The sequence below is a fragment of the Venustampulla echinocandica genome, assembly GCF_003357145.1.
Source record: "Venustampulla echinocandica strain BP 5553 chromosome Unknown scaffold_2, whole genome shotgun sequence".
Taxonomy (NCBI): Eukaryota; Fungi; Ascomycota; class Leotiomycetes; order Helotiales; family Pleuroascaceae; genus Venustampulla; species Venustampulla echinocandica.
Window position 1 is genome coordinate 3097366 of NW_022474207.1, and position 19968 is coordinate 3117333.

Sequence of the window (19968 nt, forward strand, 5' to 3'; positions counted from 1 at the left end):
GGCTGCAAAATATGTGTATATTACTCGACCTGGCCCATCCTTGAACGGAGGGGCAAGAAGGCCTCTAGGGCCGCGAAGGATCATACTTCGTAAAACTTCTCCCTTTAAAAACGCCTAGCTATTTGCCATGACGCCAAATCGCTATCCCATCCTTTCACAATCCAATTGTAACTCCACCTTCCGACCCAAAACCGGCATCCTAGCTCAAAATATCAGATTCGGGTTGTCACCCTCGAGCAAAGAATAATCCGTAAATGCCCCGAAATCTCCCATCTCAAAAGGACTCAGACCGCTCTCCAGCATTATTTCATTATCAGAATCGCCCGTACTCCCTGCAAGAGTATTATTCTGCGTTGCGAAATTCCACGTCGCTCCCAGGTCTAACCAGCTGAAAGCTCCGCTTGGTCTGGACTGAAACTGTTCATTGCCGCCTGCATTGGCCATTCCCATATTTTCTGAAAAATTGCCGGTCCCGTGCGGGTCAAAACCAGAGTGTTGTGGATTGTTGGAAGAATTTTGGCCGAGGTTCAGACGGCCGTCCATGCCGTATGGATGTTGCCCATTGCGGTCAGTGTTCCGTTTAGGTGCTTTGCGCCAGAGCAATTGGAGTAACCGCGCATAACGAGAGCCCATGTGGTTCGCCCCTACTGAGGCTTTCTGAAGGCGCTCAATGGTTTGATTAATCATATGGCGTACACCGGTTCGCTCCTCCTCCGTCATCGTAGTGGTGGACCTTGCCTAGTCCAAACGTCAATTTTAATTTCGCGAAATCAGGAAAAACGTACCTTGTAAAGAAACACGGCGCTATAGATAATGAAAAGATAATATGACGATGGCATGTACCGAAGCGTTTCGGGGTCGACGAAATTGTTGAACGTTGATAGTAATGACTTTGCTGCATCCAGAGCTTCATATATAAAGCGTGCATCCGGAGCCGACGCATTTATTAATGGCATTGGCCGGTTGGGCGTATGTTGACTATCACGTTGAAAGGTCAACGCACGAGATATCGTGGCCTGGTAAGCAAATGCGTTTACATATAACCGTAAATAATCATATGTCAACAGCAAGCTAGCTTTTAGTCGAGGTGAGCCTGCATTTTTGTTAGCTGCCTTTCTGGTTGAGGGGTATCACTGAACTCACATATTAATGTCCCCCAAATATCATTCCAGCTTCTGATGCTGGTGCGGAAATCGTCAAGGTACTTTGCGTATCGTCCTTCTAGCATTTCCTTCCACCCATGTCCTTTGGAAGAATACAAAATATCATGCACATTGCCGAATATTTGTGTCAATTCAAGATTTGCCTGGAAGATGAGAGCCCAGTTATCCAAATTTGGCAACAACGGCTGGAGGGTGGGGAAATCGCTGGATTTCAACCCAGATAAGGGCCCTGGGCCACGAGCCCAAAACCCCTTTCCAAGCCTGACAGACACCTGGCGATCGCATATATAGCATGCAGACCACACAAGTCTTTTTCGATTGTATACGGCCGGATCTTCACCTGAATCGTTCCTGAAGGACGTTCGATCGATCCCAAGAAAGTATCCCAAACGTAATGCGGTCCCAATATACATCCAGGCTACTCGGTCTTCTTCCCCACGACCAACAGCAATTGACGCCTGGGGGCGATGGGAAACCCATTGTGACAATAAGAGAAGCGCTTCAACAGCCTCTACATTTGCATCGGTACCAGCAAGGAGCATGGAAATAAGTTGCTGGTTATGGTCGTAGCAAACCTGGTGCACTCTTTCGTTGTCTTTTGATGCAACAGTGAGGATTGCCGAGAATAGGTGGGGTTCATGACGAGACAACCAAGGTAGTCTCGTGCGATCGAACGTTTCTCGGGGAATGATTGGGAAGAAAGGATGGAAATATTCCTCGTAACTACAAGCTTTCGTTAACAGGAAGGAATAGAAGGGGACATGTAACCTACCTTGAAAATAAATGGTAAATCATCTCAGGACTTAGCGATCCATCTTGAACCGGCTTGTAGTGAAATTGATCATCCACTTTAGAATGATTTGGACCCTGTAAATGAGAAATCGGCCTAATATGCTTCTGCTTTGACAGTCCTTGGTTTTGGTCACTCGCAGAAGAATCACCTTCATCTACTCGGTCTGCAACTTGGGCTAATATGTCCAAAGCATCCGACGGATTTTGTAAATCTGCCGATGCAATATTCTCTTGAACAGTCGTTCGCTCTCCAGACTTTGTGAGAATACTCGCACTCGATCCTGCCCGGTGTAGAAATGAAGGGTCAGTAGGTTGGTTAAGAAGCTGTGTGAAAGTTAGTTTAGGATCCACTAAGCAAAGGCATCCCGCCAGGAATACGGAAAAGGTCGAGGAAGGGTGAAAGTAGAAACCACCTACATTTGCTTGTTCCGTTGCATTTCTCGATGCACCAGTGCTGTCGGAGCGTGTAGTATTGGTCGGGGTAGGTTGCTGGTGCCATCCGTAGGCCGGTTCTTGTCTATTGTCGTACTGATCATGAATTGGCTGAGGTGGCTGGGGGGCGTGCCGAGTAGAATGGGGGCTGTAGTTTGCATTGACTGCACCAGATGAACTATATCCGGGATTCGATGCCGTAGTTGGAGTTTGTAACGCGGTTTGGAAACCTAGACTTGAGGAAGGGTCGTCGGGTGTTGGGTCCTCATGATCAAGCCTGGGTTTCTTCCTCACTCGACGGCCGCCGCGGTGGCTCTCTCCAAGTATGCACTCCTTCCCTTCTCTTTGGCATCTGCGGCATGGCTATAAAACAAAAAGTAAGCAGTGAGGTCATGGTTACAAACTGGAAATGCGGCACCATAGACCTAGTTAGACCAAACTCATATCACGTGTCAACGAACATTATCGTCACGAACCCTGCTCATGTTGATATTTAAAGGCATAAGAGAATATGATAGCACTTAGATACCACTCGGCCCATGAGATATCATATTGCCTAGCCTTTTCTGTCATAAACCTGACCATATATGGGCGAATATAGGCATATATGAACATATGCCTATAAGTCAGGATAACTGGCCTCAGCTAAAGCTAGGGAGAAGCACTCAAACAATTGTGTATATTGCTCTTAACTTAACAAGCGTTCTAATCCGACGAAATAACGAAAATAAATTCGGCTCAGCTCACCGGTCTCCCTTGATTGGCATCCAGATCACATTTGCTCTTCCTATTACGACAATTCAAACACGCCCGATAAGCCCTCATGGTATCAAGGGGCGGAGGGAGCGGACGCGAGGAATCGGGCTGCTGATGTTGACTTTGCCCTTGATCCTGGTGTTGCTGGGGCTGGGTAGGACCGTCGGCATTTGATGCTGATGCCGCGCCCGACTCCATCAATGGTGGCAAACTCGGCGCCGCGCTCGCCATCATAGAGAAGTCTCCCGGACCGGTAGTAGAAGGTCGAATGGCTGCCGGAGCAGAAATATCGGAGCGACGATGCCCCAAAGAAATTTATGCGTTGTGTTCTCCGAGAGAAATGGAGTTGCGTGATGGGATGAGAGGGCGAATTCCAGTACAGAGGGGCCGGTGTCTTAGGCGCAGGGGAGGTCGCCGGGCGGGGACTGACGGCGAGTCGGCAACTCGATAACGGACCGCCCAGCGGTTATAAAATCAAACGTATTCGGAGGAGGACCCTGGCGGATTATCGAGGATCAGGTCTCACGGAATTATAATGTAACCCATTAAATTGCAGGAATGCCTGGAAGTCTCCGCCGAGTGGCTCGCTGACTGTTGATGTGGATGTTGGATGAGTGAACTCAGTTAAGAGTAGGAGACTTATTAGACAGACGGGCCGTGCGGGCACCATAGACCGAGGGGTTGCATCCGGAGGATCTTATTTCCGTTTCACGTGCTTACGAAGTATATAGGTACCGAGATAGGAGTCCTTGGACGGCTACTTGTATTTCAAATTCAAATGCTCTTAAGATTAGTTAAATTGTTTCCAGAAGGCGCTCTTCTATCTCCTCGAGCACATATAAATTTAGGTATCTAGTTGCTACAGGTTAGACCATCTTATGTTGGGGGATGATCGCCTCGTGGAGCGCCAGGAGAGGCACATCAGAATCTGAGCATTTGGCAGTCCGGTAATCCGATCTAAACCTATGAAACCGGCAGGTAGGGCGAGTGAAGTACCAGTTGGCGAGCCACCGCCAACGGGTATGTATAAATGAGGTGTGTCTGTCATCATCCATCGTCGTCACTAGAATCACTACCGAGATTTTTCTTCCAATCCGTAAAGGCGGAACCGAAACTTCTCCCACGATCACAAGGCTCCTCTAAGCCAATGCCCGGCAATTCCACATGTGTAATTAGTATCCCCAAGTCAACCAGCGGTACCAAGCTTGGCCTGCCATGCGCACACTGAAACGGGAACATGCAATCAGCCAGTCTTCTTACCAATTCCTCACATTGCTCTCGGCTCAGTTCGTCATTGAACATGATCGAACTTCTACAAGCACGGGAGTTGAGCATGTCGATAATACCTTGGGGGCAATTGTGAATGCGATGAATCCAGGCACGCGTCGAATCTAGTGTATCGTTGGATACAACCGAGGTAGCCGGAGAATTGCTTGCAGTTCCATTTTCTGCGCATATCCAGGCTTCTGCCCTGATGAGTTCGAACAGCACACGTGGGTCGGTTTTGCACCTTGCGGCAATTCCAGGAGGAAGGCTCCAAACAAGCACCTTGCGCGTAGATTTTCCTCTCTCGTTCTGATTAGAAGCCCACTCATCGTCCGGCAAGTTGTATAAAATACCCCAGTGAGAAAAATGGCTCCTATGTAAGCGAAGGAGCTGGACTTCCTGAGGAGAAATCTCAAACTCAAGAGGTTTCTCCAAGGCTGTGGTTAACACGTCCGATCCGGATGTACTAGCCGACGAGGAGTCGCTCGGCGTACAAAGCTCCTCCATCAAACCTTCAATCCGAACTCTTTCGTCTGCTGCATGTTGATCGATAATCACAAGCATCGAATCTTGGCCTAATCGTTTATCTTGTCCCACCGGGATGTCCGCCGCATGGAGTTTCACCAGAATAAACTTCTTGTCCACTTGCGATATAATCTTTGCGCTACTCAAGGCATCCTTGGATATACATGCACTGATGCTACATGAAAAGTCTTTGAATGCTCGATCAAGCTCGATCTGTGAACAATGGTGGCGGCGACCATGCAGTATATCCTGAGTAGCATCGACCAAGCCATTTAAATTAACCTGGGGAATTAAAGCTTCGGCTGGTGCGAAGACTGGGTTGTCCCAATTCCTAAGTATATTGCTGACCCAAGGACTTGTCTCGCCACTTATAGCTGTGAGACCTCTTTTGAGATTCGCGCGGCAAAAGGCAGGACCTTGGCTCACGGTTGGATGAGTCGATCCGCTTTTCACATTTTTCGTATTTTTAACCACTGTGTGGCCGGTCCTCTGGTTGATAAAGGATCTGACTTTGGTGATAGGGTTCATCCATTCGACAAGCACGTCATCATTTGTGGCTTCGGGGATAGAGGTCTCATTCTGTGGTAAAGAGTTTGACAAGACCTTCTGGATTGGAGCTGTGTATATTTCAACCTCTGCGAAGGGTCGGCGAGTAATTTTGCCACTCGAGGATAGAAGGGCTGGCGGGGCTTGCGCCTTGCCGGCCGATCTTGATGCAGTAGATATCAGGGAGGCATTATCCGCATTTTTGGGGCGTTCAGATGCTGGAATGGGCACTGGGTTGCTCTTATGATCTGGTGTCTGTGTCTGTGGATGTGTAACCCCTTGTTTGATATGTGGCCAACTGTCAAAGCCGGATGCGAGTTGGAACGAAGATCTGCGGATGATTGGAAGCTTGACCTGCACGCCCAAGGGGTCATGCTTAGGGTGCAGAATCGCCGAAGGCCCTTTCTTCCTACTAGCCAACTTTTCCTCGGTGGGTGCTTGGACAGACGAGGAGGGAAGAGGTCTTCCAATACTATCAGAAGGGCACCCGTCCTGTTCCTTGGCTAATTTAAAAGTGTTTTCAAAAGATTTGTTCAAGAAATCTTCACTGCCTAGGCGAGGTTGATGGCCTTGTCCAACTTTCGGCCGAAAGAGGTTTCGATTAAGAAATTCCAAAATCATTACTTGTAGTAATTCCATAACTGAGCGAAGAGCAGTCCCTTGATTATCCAGAATATCGTCCACTTCGTGAGGCCTATGCTGCATCATACGTATATTGATGTAAAATTTCGGCCATCGATCTACCCCTTTCTTGCTGCCTTTCAGTTCTCGGTTTGTATACCCATCAGATCGATACCGTCCGTCCTTTGCTCGCTTTATTCTCTCTGCATCATCTAAAGTATAAAAGTCTTCTTCACTGCCGAAGGCAGAGTTCATAAACAGCCGATTAATATCGTCATGCACGATTGTCGGACCATTTCCGGTTAACAATGGTTGTATACCTAAGGAAATAAATTGGACATTTTTTGTAGGGGACGGAGAAAGCGAAATTGCCCCTTCAACTTGTATTTCATCTGTACAGGCAGCAATACGAACCCATGAAGGCCGTTCATCCGGAGTAATAAAGGAAGCTTGAGAGAGAATGGTACAGACTTTGGAGATACTAATCCCACCCAAAGCGCCTGGCCTAGATTGTGCTTCTGCCGATGGCAGTCTAATGTTCATCTTCTGCAAAGTTCCAACCTCCCGGATGGTGAGCGCAACGTTGCTAGGCCAAGACAGTAAGAGCATGACAACATTCCATTTCAGACTATCCCAATCCTTGTTATTACCCCGGAATTTCTCGGCAGCTATGGCTCTCTGCTTGACCCGGACCGGCATATTCCCAAACAAGTCACACACCGTGACGCGTGTTCCATGAGCAGGATATGGGAGATTCTGATGTGCTGGAGCGGGAGTCTGGCGAGCAATGACCTCGGACTTGTGCATGCTTAGAGTATTATGGGAGTGGTGAAAGTGGTGATGGGAGGTAATCGAGACTAGGGCCATAGCAGAGAGAGAGACAAGGAAAGTCCCACGGCAGCCATGGAGTTGGCTCTCGTCACCGAGCTTGGAGGTATCTATCAATTCCACGTTAGTTGGGGTTTGTAGAAACCAGCATTTATGACTATGTCCTACGGTATAACTTTCCAAGTCCTCCACTCTCGCGGAACTCAGAAGGTAATATCCCTAGCCCGTCATCCTCCACATCACAGGCCCCTCGAGCGTAGTCAACGGCGATATCAATCTTAGTCGATCCAGCATCAAGGGAATTCTTCATGAGTTCGCATACAACACCATTGAGGCTGGTAATTGTTGTCGCTGATTTGATCTGGCTGATGACGTTTGGAGGTAGCGGTTGTATAGACATGTTAGAGTTGGGGAGAGATGGGATTCGGTTTCGTTGAGGCTCCTGCAATGTCAAGCTAAAGCTTTATATTCTATCTGGGAGGGATGCAGATCAGGGCAAATATGCTTGGCTGGGCATAGGTGGCGCCTTCCATCATGGCATAGCATCTAGAGACCTGGTGCGAAATAGTCATCTTCAAAAACGGAAGTGATGATGCTCTGCTCAAGACGGCGGTGGAAGCAGGGCGATGGGTGGCATCGATCAGGTTCCGCAGGCCATTCTGCAGAAGTAGTTGCACGGGTTCGATGTTAATGTAGCTGATATTGTAGGCACAGAATAGTAGATTCTTAATACCATATGAAAAAGTGCTTGTTATACTGTAGTTGTAGTTGTAGATGTACTGTAGCTGCAGTTGGCCGTGTTGCTGGATTCCTTGAGATCGAGATTCCGGTCTGCCGTTTCGAGGCGCTCTCGGCCCGCTACTATGGCGCATTCTTAGGCGAACTTGGTGCAAAACTGTTTTCGCTAGTATTACAAGGCCCAACGACCATTACTCAGATATAAATCTGATATCGTGCTCCTACTAGTACACTCTTTTATATACAATCTAGATAGTCGGCGTATAGTATTATAATGATTATTCGAATATCTAGCCAATCGCAAAGTGATATTATTCCTAAAGCTAGGCCCTTATACCTACCTCGAGACCTAGCTAGAGAGAGACCTAGCGCCACTGACTTAGAAGTGCAAGTACCTAAAGCGGGATAGCAGCCATCCCCTCTTATCAGGCCTTCTCGCCAGGCCTTTATGCCCCGTAGCCTAGGCCTCTATATCTGACCGAAATTGGGATATTCAAGTAGTATAAATACCTAGGTATCTAACCAAAATTGAGATATTCAAATCGCGCGAACATCTCACCAAAATTGAGATATTCAAGTAGTGCAAATATCTCAATTTCAGTCAGATATGGCGAAAAGAGTTTAGCACCAAATTCGCCCAAGAATGCGCCATACGCTGCACATCAGATCAGATTGCACTGTTGCAGCCTCGTCTAGCAAGGTACGCAATCCAGGCACGAAGCATCGCCCCGTTCCATCGCCACCCTGACTCTCCAACTCCAACTCCAACTCCAACTCCCAACTCCCAACTCCCAACTCCGCCCATCGCTGCCGTACACTACAGTATTCCAAGACACTCACCACTCCTCTCCTTTTCAGTGTCGTGTGGCTTCGTTTGTTCGGTTCCCGATATATCGCTCTTCTCCGCGCTCACTATCATCCGTCTCTTGATCCCTGGCTATCTGTACCTTTGTCCGCCCAAATAGATAGCTTATTATGGCTACCGCCGAGGCAGCCCAGCAGCCTGTTGGTATGTACCTCCTCAATTGAGGGCTTTTCTCTTGAGTGCCTTGGTCAAAGCTATATCTATGCTGCACCCCAAGTCGAAGTTCTACCGGGATTGCGGTTGCGATTGCGTGGTAATCATCATGGTTTCCCGCGCATCGTCATCGTCATCTTAGCCTCCCCCTCGTCCTCTTTCTCCTGTTGCGTCTACTAAGCTAACCAAGAATTGGACGGGACAGATCGGCCATCCCGTCGCAGACCGTTCTCAACGTGGGTAAAGAAGATCGCCAACTTCAAAAGCGCCTCTACAGATACGAATGCTTCCTCCCATCCTACCCCCGCAAAACGAAATACATCCCAGATCAAATCGCACTCGAAGCGGCTTACCGCCTCAAAGAAGAACAACCCGTATCCCGAGTCGGGCTATGTAAATGGACACTCCTCAATACCAAACGCGAATGGCCGTGGCTCCTTCTCTACGGGACCTACCAGCATGTCCAGAAGCACACCATCCCTAAATCAAAGTAGAAATTCTGTCCGGTCGTCCCATGATGGCCACTCTCCGCCCACTATCGGCAATAAGTCAATGGCAGCGACCGTGTCCACTGCAGCACACTCGGAGGCAGCAGCTTCACACGCGCCATCGTCCGGGCAGGGCACAAATGCTACGAATGGATGTGGACTTAGCACTGGACAAGGCGCAGACAGCACATTCTCCTCTCCGACGCCCTCGGTACGCTCCCTCACTACAACCCTCACGACGATACAATCCGTATCCGGTCCTGCTGCTCATATCCCGCATCAGACTTCTAATACAAACAACCAGACGATGCAGTTCTCTCATCAGTTTCCCATCTCACCCCCACCAAGCGCCCTCCCAGCACACCTTGCTCCTTCCGGGAGCGGTGGACATCCACCAACATACAATACTGCTACTGCAAACAACCTCCTAACAGACAATGCGTCGATTCTTACATTGGCATCGTCTTCGAAGAGGAGAAGACGACGTTCGATGGATACCGATGCTTCCGTTCGCGCGCTTGCTCCGTCGTCACTATTTGGCGGTAGTCGAGAGTCTCTCCCACTGAGCGTCTTGAGCGCAAATATCGACCCATCTAACGTTCCGCCAACTCCACATCAACCACGCCCAAGTCTTGGAGGGCTGAATGAGCGAGCCAGTATCTACTCGGCCACAGGTGTTGCGCCAGCACTACCGAGCGAGCGGAATAGCTACTATGCTGGAAAGCAATCAATTTTAGCTGATGGAGGGAGTGTCAAGAGCGGCCTTGCTGGGCATGGTAGGAATGATAGTACCAGCGGAAGCATAGGAGGAATAGCGGCGTCTGGCAGTCCATTGTCCAGTCCTAAGGACACCGCTGGACCATCTTCGGCTGGCCGGCTCAGCCGCACCAATTCTGGATGGGGCGAGGTGGACGATGCCGACAAGGTGGAAGAGCCCAACGGAGGAATGCTTAGGACAGAAGCATCCAAGTCGGACGTACCAAAGGCAGACCAGTCGAGTTAGAACAGCCAATAGCGAAGGTCGGAATTTTGCCAGAGAAGGCATGAAGTATGCAACACAGGTTATGAGGTTTTACTTAATGGCCTTTATCGCTCCCAAGTCCAAGTAGAACGAGGTTGTGGGAATGGGCAGGACAGAGTTATGGATAGCGCGATTAGTCCCCACATGCGGGAGTGGCTTCGAATGATTGTTTAATTCACATCAATGATACCCAAAACCTTAATAAAAACCCCTGCTTTCTCTAGATCGTGTCCGAAGCAAGTGTGATACCTTTGTGGGTGTTGTTATGTCCTCGCCCTAGTCATAGGAAGTGTTAACCCCTCTTTCAATGCCACTTCATTTGTTAAAGGGGCCTCAGGTGGTGAACTGGGATGGAAACATTCTGTCCAATTTAGCCTCTACTAGTTCTATAATCCACTGCCGTCTACTGGGTTTTTCTACAAATGCAGATGCTTGTTCCTCCATCTCCACTTTCCTTTGCCTTCAGCAAACAGGCTTCGTAGGCATGCCGAACTCCAATGAAATATGTGTGTGGCAGAAGTGTAAAAGGCCAACTAAAGTTCAAGTGTCGTATGGCCTGGATCACACACTTAGCTACCTACTCCGTAGTACCTACCCTGACAATACTTTGCCTCAGCTTCAATTTCCGATTTCATGACTTCGTTTCGAACTCGCGATGACCGCCTTGCTAAATGCGTACCTCGCACGATCTTCTTCTAACGACAGCAAGCCATCGATAGTTGTACCTTTCGGACTGGCGCATCTCTCCCGCAGAACAGCAGGATGCTCACCATTTTCCAGTAATCTAGCAAGGGAGAGTAGAGATTGCGTTACCATCTTTCTAGCATCGGCACGCTTCAGTCCCTGGCTTACGGCGCCATCTAAGATCCCATCTAAAGCAACAGATAGAAATGCGCTTGAAACGCCAGCCGTGACACCTGCAATGTCAAAGTTCTCCGGGGCCACGGCGGCGGTTTTGCCAACCTGGAGGAAGATCCAATCCGTGATTTCTTCCATATGCTTGGGCATGGAGGTCACCTCGATGACGGACATCGACTCCCCCAGCTCAGCAGCAATATTCAACATCACTCTTTTGATATACACTGGCTTTTCACTTTTTTTTCTGAGACCAGAATGATAAATAGCGCTTTCCAGTTTGGCAACAGGCGACCCAACAAGCACACTGATAATCAATTTCCCCTCGACAGCTTCCCGCACGCCCTCGGCTTTGAGAACCGTGTCTGCCATGTAGGGTTTACATGCCAACAATATGATGTCCGCACTTCTCATCGCGGAGGCATTATCGCTGTGGAGGACTTCCAAACGATCTTGCGATTCCATGAACCGTGTCCGTAATGCTTCCTCGGATTCAAGGCTATTCACGGTAGCGATGAAGTGTTTAATCCTTGGCTCTGTCCCGGCAGATTGGGTGCGCGTAAATGACTTAATGACGCCGGCTAGAATGGCCGAGCCCATAGTTCCTGGTGGTATGGGTCAGATAATGTTCTATATTGGGGATTTCGCTCCTCGCTGGCGCGGGTTCCGTGGTTGGATTCGCATACCGCAGCCTATGATGGCGAGAGTTAAACCCCCATTCGAGGGGTCCGTAGAGTGCATATCAGCCATGTGGGCGGGCAAGGTGGGCCTGGATCAAGTTGTTGGGTGACCTTGGGTTTTCAGGTTGTTAAACACGCAATTCTTTTTTTGTGTTTGTTTGGACATGAATAGCTGAAGGATTGTGGAGATTGGACGTGTCGACAATAATAGACGGCAGCCAAGAGTGGACGTGCTCGACCAAACGGACCTGGGGTCAGCAGCTCGCGTAGAGGGAACGAGAAACAAAACACACGATTTCCCCCCATCTCACGTCAGGATCAAACCATGACGAATATTCCCAGAGCTGAACCAGTTACCTCTGCGATCATGTCCGTTATTGATTGTTCACCAAGTCATTGTCGGAGAAGCCCCACATCCCCACACACGGCGCCACGACTGTGGGGTTAGTGAAGTGGTTTCTTGGGAGAAGGAAGGTTTATATACCACACCATTCTACAATAGTTAGCCTCTAGTGCTTCATCGCCACGCCTTTCGTGTCTTTTTGACCAATTAAAATTGGTCTACGGGATGCGGGGATCAGCCCGTCTCCGAGTATTGTCTTCGAAAGCCTGTCTGCTTTGGTGGGGTTTGAGGCTATAGAAAGCCACTGGCTTTTGGAGGCTTTCATGCCCCTGGCGAGTTTGGTTTCCTAGCCGCACATGTGCATTTATCGAGTCTGCTGCTAGCCTGCTACCGATGGACGAGTACGGTACACATGGCACCATGACTTTCGTCAATCTTTGCCGGTCAAGCTTAATATTTTGTTATTGCTATGTACAGTACTTTCTCGTAGCGTCTCCTAACTCTATCCATCCCCTATCTCACAGTTGCAAGTTCAATCACCACTCCAATCATGCCTTCTTCTGTTCCATAGCCTCAGCACTTATTCTAAAGTAAAGAGGCTTGAGGGCAAACTTGGTTTAGGCAAGTCGCCCGCCGGGCTCCCGTCCTCTTCTGACCGCGTCCGTTGAATGTAACCTCATAACATCAAGGCCCGTAACTCGCACCACCCTCTCGGGATAACCTTGTCACCGACTGTTGGTTAGGATGGGTATTGTTGGCCTGCCGCCTATTATTTTTTGGAATACTACGTACAACCCCGTGTCCGAGGCAAGACATATTCCGGGGCCGTGGAAGCCTGGCCATTTCGGGACTTGCACATGGATGCTTGCGACCCTCGCTGGGGATACCGATGATGCACAATTTGGAATTAAATTGAGGGTGTGCAGCGGGCAAGCCAAACTGTAAGGTGTCCTGCAGCCTCCCGCGAGATGGGGCATCTGTCAGCGATTGATAATTGTTCTCGATGTGGAAGCTGTCAAGCATATAGCTATCGCAATTCGTGAATATGTGAAAGCGGATTTCGCCTTTGTGAAGATAATATTAGCATCGAGAATTATTTCCGTAAACCATCAGACTTGAAGCTCTAACCGCAATTATGTCTATACGAACCAGTGGTGATCAAAGAAAAAATGGAGTAGTTGATTCCAATTATGAAGAGTCGGGGGGGATCCACCCGATCTCCCAGGTCAAGTCATTAGGTGGGATATCAATCTCACCTGAATTGTTTGAGAAGGTTAGTTATCCAGCCTCTATAGCCAATCTACCGTTCATTGGCCCTATAGTGTTTTGCTAACGAGGGCCTAAACAGCTATACTTGACCCCCAAAACTAATAATGTTGGCGACCTTCGACAGCGCTTTGCAAATCCAACTCCATTGGGCTTGATGGGGTAATGCTCCCCCCCGATGCAAATTGCGCTAGTCTAAATATCTTCCGCAGATTCGTTATTTCATCGTTCACATTTTCAGCAATTTTGATGGGCTGGGGAGGAGCTACCACATTAGTTGGCGTCGCGTAAGATATTTCTCAAACCTCCTTGGTCTTTCTATCCAACGCGGGATATCTAGCTCTAAACCTCACCAGGGGCATCTTTTACTTCACCGGTCCGATACTTCTTCTGTTCGCCATGATCTGTGAATGGATTATGGGCAATTTCTTTTCCATGATGGTCATGGGAATGTTTGCCGTCTTCTGGCTATCATTCGGTGTCCTACAGACGCCTGCGTGGGGAATAGCAGCTTCATACTCAGCAACCGGGAACGCGGCTGAAGGAGCAGCATCGGTTGGGTATAATGCCGCCGTTGCTCTCTATCTGATGGTATGGGGCTTTTGGCTGTTCACCATATTCCTCTTCACATTGAAAACGAATACTGTCTTTGCGCTCATTTTCCTGCTTGCATTCACAAGCAGCTTTATAATTGGAGGAGCCTATTGGAAAGTCAGCACTGGTGACTTTGACATGGCACTGAAATTGCAGAAGGTGTGTGATTTGATGAAAGCGATTTCACATGAGGTTCCATGGGCGCTAACTCGAGACAGGCTGGCGGGGCTACCTTCTTCGTCGTTGCCCTCCTTGGGTATTACATCACGGTTGTCATGATGGCTGCTGAGATGCGGATAACCCTGAAACTCCCGGTTGGGGATCTCTCACACTTTTGGCCAAAATCCGATATTGAGTTGGCGGAGATGGAGAAAAGAGATTAGGAGAACTGCAGGTGCACGGAACATTAGAGAGAGGTGTGACATAAGAGAGAGCGTCTTACTCGGGACAGCGACATAGCTACTCAGCCTGCTGTTTGTTATATGATATTATTATCAACGACTTGGAGTTATCCGGCATAACGCCCCTCTTGTGGTAGAGAGGTAGGTTTCCGGAATTTCTCCAACTAATTTCGATATTATAACAGCGAACAACAGACTTTACGCGACTCAATGGAACTGATCAAAACCAGATACCTACACTTGCAGAGGCAATTGATTGACTTCTTCCAAAAGCATTGTTAGAGTGACACACTTGATCACCTTGGAGGCATATCTCTTATTTATATCTTTCGCTTTCCAACAACGACGAAGAAGAATGGGTTTTCAGTGGTGAGATCAGAGCTTCCCAACAATATGTGTACCTATGCACTCTACACCCGAGTGCAGCACTAGTAACCCCCACTAGAGAACTGTACGTGCAGGGGCGTTAGGCCCAGATAATGGTTTCTAGGCGTCGCATCGCTAATCTTACCCCGCAATTGCGTAGTTGGACAATTGCTCGTACGACAACGCCAAGCTCGAGCTTCAACAAGCTGTCTGCCGCTCGTATCCGCATTACACTTTACACTTACACTTCACACTTCTAAGTTCAATATTCTATATTATCTATCAATTACTTACCTCCAGATCTCTATATCAATCTCTTGCATTGAGAATCAGGATGGGAGAGACAATTCGACTCGCAGTCGCACAAGCGTATACCCTCTCCACAACACCCGAGACCCTTTCAGCGCTCGAGGACACTGTCAAGCAAGCCCGCCGCCAATCTATCGACCTCATTCTCTTTCCTGAGGCATATCTCGGTGGGTATCCGCGAACAGCAACATTCGGCGCTGCTGTCGGGGCACGTGAACCCCACGGCCGCGAGCAGTTCCTACATTATTTCAAAGACGCGGTAGATTTCGGTGACACGCCGGAGGGCTCAGGAAAGAGTTGGGTCGAGAGGCAGTTGGAGGCTCCCAAGAAAGGGGTAAGGGGAGATGGCACAAGAGAGAGGCTGGAAAAAATTGCAAAGGAGACAGGCGTGTTTATTGTGACGGGATGCGTGGAACGGTGTGGAGGGACGCTATACTGCGCTGTTGTTTATGTTTGTCCAAAATCCGGTATTTTAGGGAAGAGGAGAAAAGTCATGCCGGTATGATTCCCCCGCCATCTATCTATCCCTAGGTAGCTTTTCATCTTTCTAATTTCCCGATAGACAGGTAGCGAACGCCTCGTTTGGGGCCAAGGTCAACCGTCCTCACTCCGCGCGGTTACAACGACAATTCGTGGGGTCCATATTACCCTTGCATCGGCGATATGCTGGGAAAACTACATGCCGTTGCTTCGACAATCGCTTTATTGCCAAAACGTCAACCTTTACCTTGCACCAACGGCCGACGCACGGGATACATGGCTACCACTCATGCGGACGGTCGCTTTAGAAGGCCGATGCGTGGTACTGAGTGCCAACCAATGCATGACGAGGTCAAATTTGCCTAGTTGGGTCACTAACTACGACAAAAACAACAAGGAATCTCCAGACGAGAAACAAAACCTAAACGGCGATCCCCCAGCCCATTCTCGGCTAAGGAGAAAGTCGACGATCACCGAAGACGGCAATGAAATTATTTTACCGGATTTAGACGAGTCAGCACATAGATCGACCAGACCGACAGTTGAAAGACACACCCCGGAGTATGTCTCAAGAGGAGGGTCATGCATTATTTCTCCGCTTGGAGAGGTTTTGGCGGGGCCGCTCTGGGACGATGAAAATGGATTGTTGACTGTCAACGTCGATTTTGATGACTGTCTTCGAGGCAGACTCGACCTTGATGTTGCTGGGAGCTACTCCAGGTGCGTTCCCAACCCCTCAAACCACTGCAATATCAAACTGCATTTCTGACCAGCCTCAGAAACGATGCATTCAAATTAACAGTCGAAGGTCTCGACTTAAGTCCCCCTCCGTAATATGACCGGTAAGTTGGGATATATTATTAATATACAGCTTAAAATGTCTAAATTAAAACATTGGCATTGTGTTTCCTAATCTAATGTGCCTAGATTATTCATACATACGACTAAAAACCTGTTTACAATGGACAAGGTTCTTTTGCTTTCGTTTAGTTCTCTGCTTGTGGAGCGGGAATGTCCCACATTCCACATACTGTTGCGTTTTTGGCTTAAAGTGGTTAATGAACTGCAATTTAGAGCCACCATCCCTGATAGTCGCAAGACTAGTGACGTAGTCGTTCATGGTAGTGTTCTTTGTTTTCATTTGTGGACCGTCAAAAAGCGTCGCGCTTTTGTAGTCGCCGTTTTCAATGTGGTCTCCGCGGCCTCCTGACATCATGTTACGCACACAACGGGATGACGATTTTAGTAGCGCATTCCCCGCGCTAGGTTACTTCCTAGGCTACAATCCATCAACATAGGGATTGTATTTCCCCTCTATATAAGGTTATTCTCATAGCATATATGCAAACTTTATCCAAAACCCGGAACTTTGAGCTCCTTTCTCCTTTTGCAGGCATACCTGCCTACAACTCAATTTCATCATGGTAAGTACTCTACACGCAGTATTGAGTGGGAAGCTATCGAATAAACCCCAACATGCACCATCTTTGAGAAAATAAATGCTCATATTTTCAATCACAGTCAAGTTCAGGCGGAGATCAATCCTCCAGCTCGGCTTCGGCTTTCCTGTCGACGTTAATCCCTGTTGGCCTACTAGCTGCAGCATTTGTTGGGGTATTCTTGACTGTTCGAACTAAATACAAACGCGTATATGGTCCACGGACATACCATGAAACGCTTTCCAAATGGTGAGCATAGCCTCATAAGTCCCACAAGCAGAGCTAACACTAGATAGGGAGATGACTAGAGACCTTCCTACCGGCCGGTTTAATTGGTTAAAACCTTTTTCACATATGCCGGATGAAGATGTCCTCAAACACCAGTCATTGGATGGTTATCTGTATCTTCGCTTTCTTAAAATGTTGATCCTTATCTGCTTTGTCGGGTCATGCATTACTTTCCCTGTCCTATTTCCGGTAAATGCTACCGCCGGTGGAGGACAAAAACAGTTTGACATGCTATCATTTTCGAACATTGGAAAAAATGCCAAGAATAGATACTACGCCCATGTGTTCATTGGCTGGATATTCTTTGGTAAGTACTCCGGTTGAAATATCCCGCATCGGTATAGTCTCTAACATTGGTAGCTTTCGTGATGTACATGATCACTCGAGAGACTATGTACTGCATCAATATCCGCAACGCCTATCTTCGTGCTCCTTTCTACGCCTCCAGAATTTCCTCACGGACGGTTCTATTCACCGATGTTCCTGCCGAATACTTGAACCCCGACAAGTTACGGACCTTATTTTCTACATACATGCAAAGATATTGGCTGGCAACCGATTGCAAGGACCTAGAGAAGAAAGTCGAGGAACGAGACAAGGATGCCATGATGTTGGAAAATGCAGAAATCCAATTGTGCAGTAAAGGGAATAAGAGGCACCTAAAGTGGGAGAAAAAGGGGGACAAGAGGAAAGATGCCATATCCGAGTATGACCCGGAAGCTCCAGCTACATCCCGATACCTGAAAAAGAAGGACCGCCCAACTCATCGTCTAGGCAAGATTCCTTTAATCGGAAAAAAGGTCGATACCATAGACTGGACCCGGAGCGAGCTGCGACGACTTAACCCGGAGGTGCAGTGGGCTCAAGATAGGCACCGCAGTGGGGATGCCAAATTACTCCCAGCTGTTTTCATCGAGTTCACTACTCAGGAGGCTGCAGAGGCTGCGTTCCGAAGGATGACCCCCTCGAAACCACCACACATGCGTCCTCGCGCCATAGGTGAAAGGCCGGACGAAATCATATGGAAGAATCTTGGGCTTAGCAGGAAACAGCGCTGGCTAAGGAGATTTGGAACCAACACATTTCTTACTCTGATGATCATCTTCTGGGCCATTCCAGTGGCCGTCGTTGGTGCCATCAGTAATATCAATTACCTGACAAACAGTACGTTCCTATTGAACTTGTCCACCCTACATTAGCTAACATTTCGGCAGAGGTTCCTTTCCTCGGATTCATTAATCACATCCCTCCAGTTGTCCTCGGTGTTGTCACGGGCTTACTACCGTCCGTTGCTCTATCGATACTGATGTCATTGGTGCCCGTTTTCTGTCGATGTAAGTGTCATCCCAAATGTCTAGTCAACAATATTAACAGAATTAGTTGCCGCGAAACTCAGCGGAGAGGTGACCCTTCCAGCCGCCGAACTGAGAACGCAGTCTTGGTATATGGCTTTCCAGGTGGTTCAAGTTTTCCTGGTCATGACCTTGGCCTCCGGTGCTTCATCAGTCGTCACGAAAATCATCAACGAGCCTAGCAGCGCAACGACGCTACTAGCAGAAAATCTCCCCAAGGCATCGAACTTCTACATCTCGTATTTCATTGTCCAGGGCCTCGGGATTTCAACAGGCAGTCTGTTAAACATTGGAGGCCTTGCCATGGGAATTATTGGTCCAAAGTTCCTCCAAAACACTCCCCGGAAGAAGTTCAACAGTTATATCACACTCGGTGGCCAGATCTGGGGCGCTCAATATCCACAGTTCGGTAACTTGGGCATCATAGCGTTAAGTTACTCTATTATCTCGCCGCTCCTCCTTGGGTTCGCCACAGTCGGGTTCCTGTGCATCTATCTCGCTGTCCGCTACAACTCCTTCTACGTCCTATCCAACACCATTGATACCAAAGGGTTGGGGTATGCCCGTGTTCTCCAACAGCTCACAACCGGCGTATATATCGGACAAGTCTGCCAACTCGGCCTTTTCGCTATCAACACTGCTCCCGGACCGATCGTATTACAGGCTATCTGTCTCGGGGTGACAGCCATCTATCACGCTATAATGAGGCATACCCTCTCCGAATACGTCCTATACCCCCCAGACAGCATGGACTACGATGAACGACTCGCTATGTTAGCATCTAAAAAGCGCATGTCTTACGACTCCACCAAAGAAGGCCGACCCCCTAGCGAGAAAGGCGCCACAGGTCCTATCAGCAAGCTCTCTGAAAAGAAAGCAACCTTCCTGGCCCGCTGGTTTGATCCCCGCCGGTCCAAGTCATATGACCGATTCCGCAACTTTGTATTTGAGCAAGAACCTCCACAGTACAGTATGGAAGAGGAGGAATCGGCTTATTTCAACCCCGCAATTTCGAGTCCTCCTCCAACGCTGTGGATTGTGCGGGATGATCTGGGAATTAGTACCCAGGAGGTGAAGGATTCGATTGAGGTTATAAGCATCACGGATGAATTTGCGAGGTTTGAGGGTAAGAAGGTTGTTTGGGAGCGGGGGGAGAGAGTGGACTTGAATGAGGTTCCGATCTGGAAGAAGGATGTCGAGTATTAAGTTGCTAATGCCATGATATGAATTGTTTTCTTCTGGTTGTGTTTTATGATACTAGAACTTGCGCCCTATCATACCATCACAATAGCGTACCATCATAATACCCCACTTATATACTGAATGAGGTCCCGATTCGGAAGAAATATGTCGATTATTAAGTTGCTAATGCCACGGCATGAATTGTTTTGTTCTGGTTGT

General features: G+C 48.4%; 7 protein-coding genes across 7 annotated transcripts; 4 read left to right on the top strand and 3 right to left on the bottom strand.

The window, feature by feature from the left end:
• Positions 1-204: 204 nt before the first annotated feature.
• Positions 205-3374, bottom strand: BP5553_05401 (uncharacterized protein; the record flags this gene model as incomplete). The annotated part of the gene is made up of 6 exons (XM_032014024.1): positions 205-738; positions 786-1093; positions 1144-1886; positions 1936-2279; positions 2373-2750; positions 3135-3374. 6 exons carry the CDS (start codon positions 3372-3374, stop codon positions 205-207), a joined length of 2547 nt encoding a protein of 848 aa, XP_031870624.1.
• An 816-nt stretch (positions 3375-4190) lies between these two features.
• BP5553_05402 (uncharacterized protein) lies at positions 4191-7329 on the bottom strand (the record flags this gene model as incomplete). The annotated part of the gene is made up of 2 exons (XM_032014025.1): positions 4191-7039; positions 7098-7329. The coding sequence occupies 2 exons, from the start codon at positions 7327-7329 to the stop codon at positions 4191-4193; spliced, it is 3081 nt and encodes a 1026-aa protein (XP_031870625.1).
• A 1313-nt stretch (positions 7330-8642) lies between these two features.
• On the top strand, positions 8643-10176 carry BP5553_05403 (Uncharacterized protein; the record flags this gene model as incomplete). Its single annotated transcript, XM_032014026.1, has 2 exons — positions 8643-8676; positions 8876-10176. 2 exons carry the CDS (start codon positions 8643-8645, stop codon positions 10174-10176), a joined length of 1335 nt encoding a protein of 444 aa, XP_031870626.1.
• Positions 10177-10812: 636 nt separating this feature from the next.
• Positions 10813-11799, bottom strand: BP5553_05404 (6-phosphogluconate dehydrogenase C-terminal; the record flags this gene model as incomplete). Its single annotated transcript, XM_032014027.1, has 2 exons — positions 10813-11654; positions 11736-11799. The coding sequence occupies 2 exons, from the start codon at positions 11797-11799 to the stop codon at positions 10813-10815; spliced, it is 906 nt and encodes a 301-aa protein (XP_031870627.1).
• Positions 11800-13207: 1408 nt separating this feature from the next.
• On the top strand, positions 13208-14315 carry BP5553_05405 (Uncharacterized protein; the record flags this gene model as incomplete). The annotated part of the gene is made up of 5 exons (XM_032014028.1): positions 13208-13345; positions 13421-13500; positions 13551-13625; positions 13695-14091; positions 14151-14315. 5 exons carry the CDS (start codon positions 13208-13210, stop codon positions 14313-14315), a joined length of 855 nt encoding a protein of 284 aa, XP_031870628.1.
• A 718-nt stretch (positions 14316-15033) lies between these two features.
• BP5553_05406 (Carbon-nitrogen hydrolase) lies at positions 15034-16322 on the top strand (the record flags this gene model as incomplete). The annotated part of the gene is made up of 3 exons (XM_032014029.1): positions 15034-15507; positions 15571-16208; positions 16268-16322. 3 exons carry the CDS (start codon positions 15034-15036, stop codon positions 16320-16322), a joined length of 1167 nt encoding a protein of 388 aa, XP_031870629.1.
• Positions 16323-16909: 587 nt separating this feature from the next.
• On the top strand, positions 16910-19773 carry BP5553_05407 (DUF221-domain-containing protein; the record flags this gene model as incomplete). The annotated part of the gene is made up of 6 exons (XM_032014030.1): positions 16910-16912; positions 17010-17176; positions 17224-17522; positions 17576-18379; positions 18430-18549; positions 18596-19773. 6 exons carry the CDS (start codon positions 16910-16912, stop codon positions 19771-19773), a joined length of 2571 nt encoding a protein of 856 aa, XP_031870630.1.
• Positions 19774-19968: the final 195 nt, after the last annotated feature.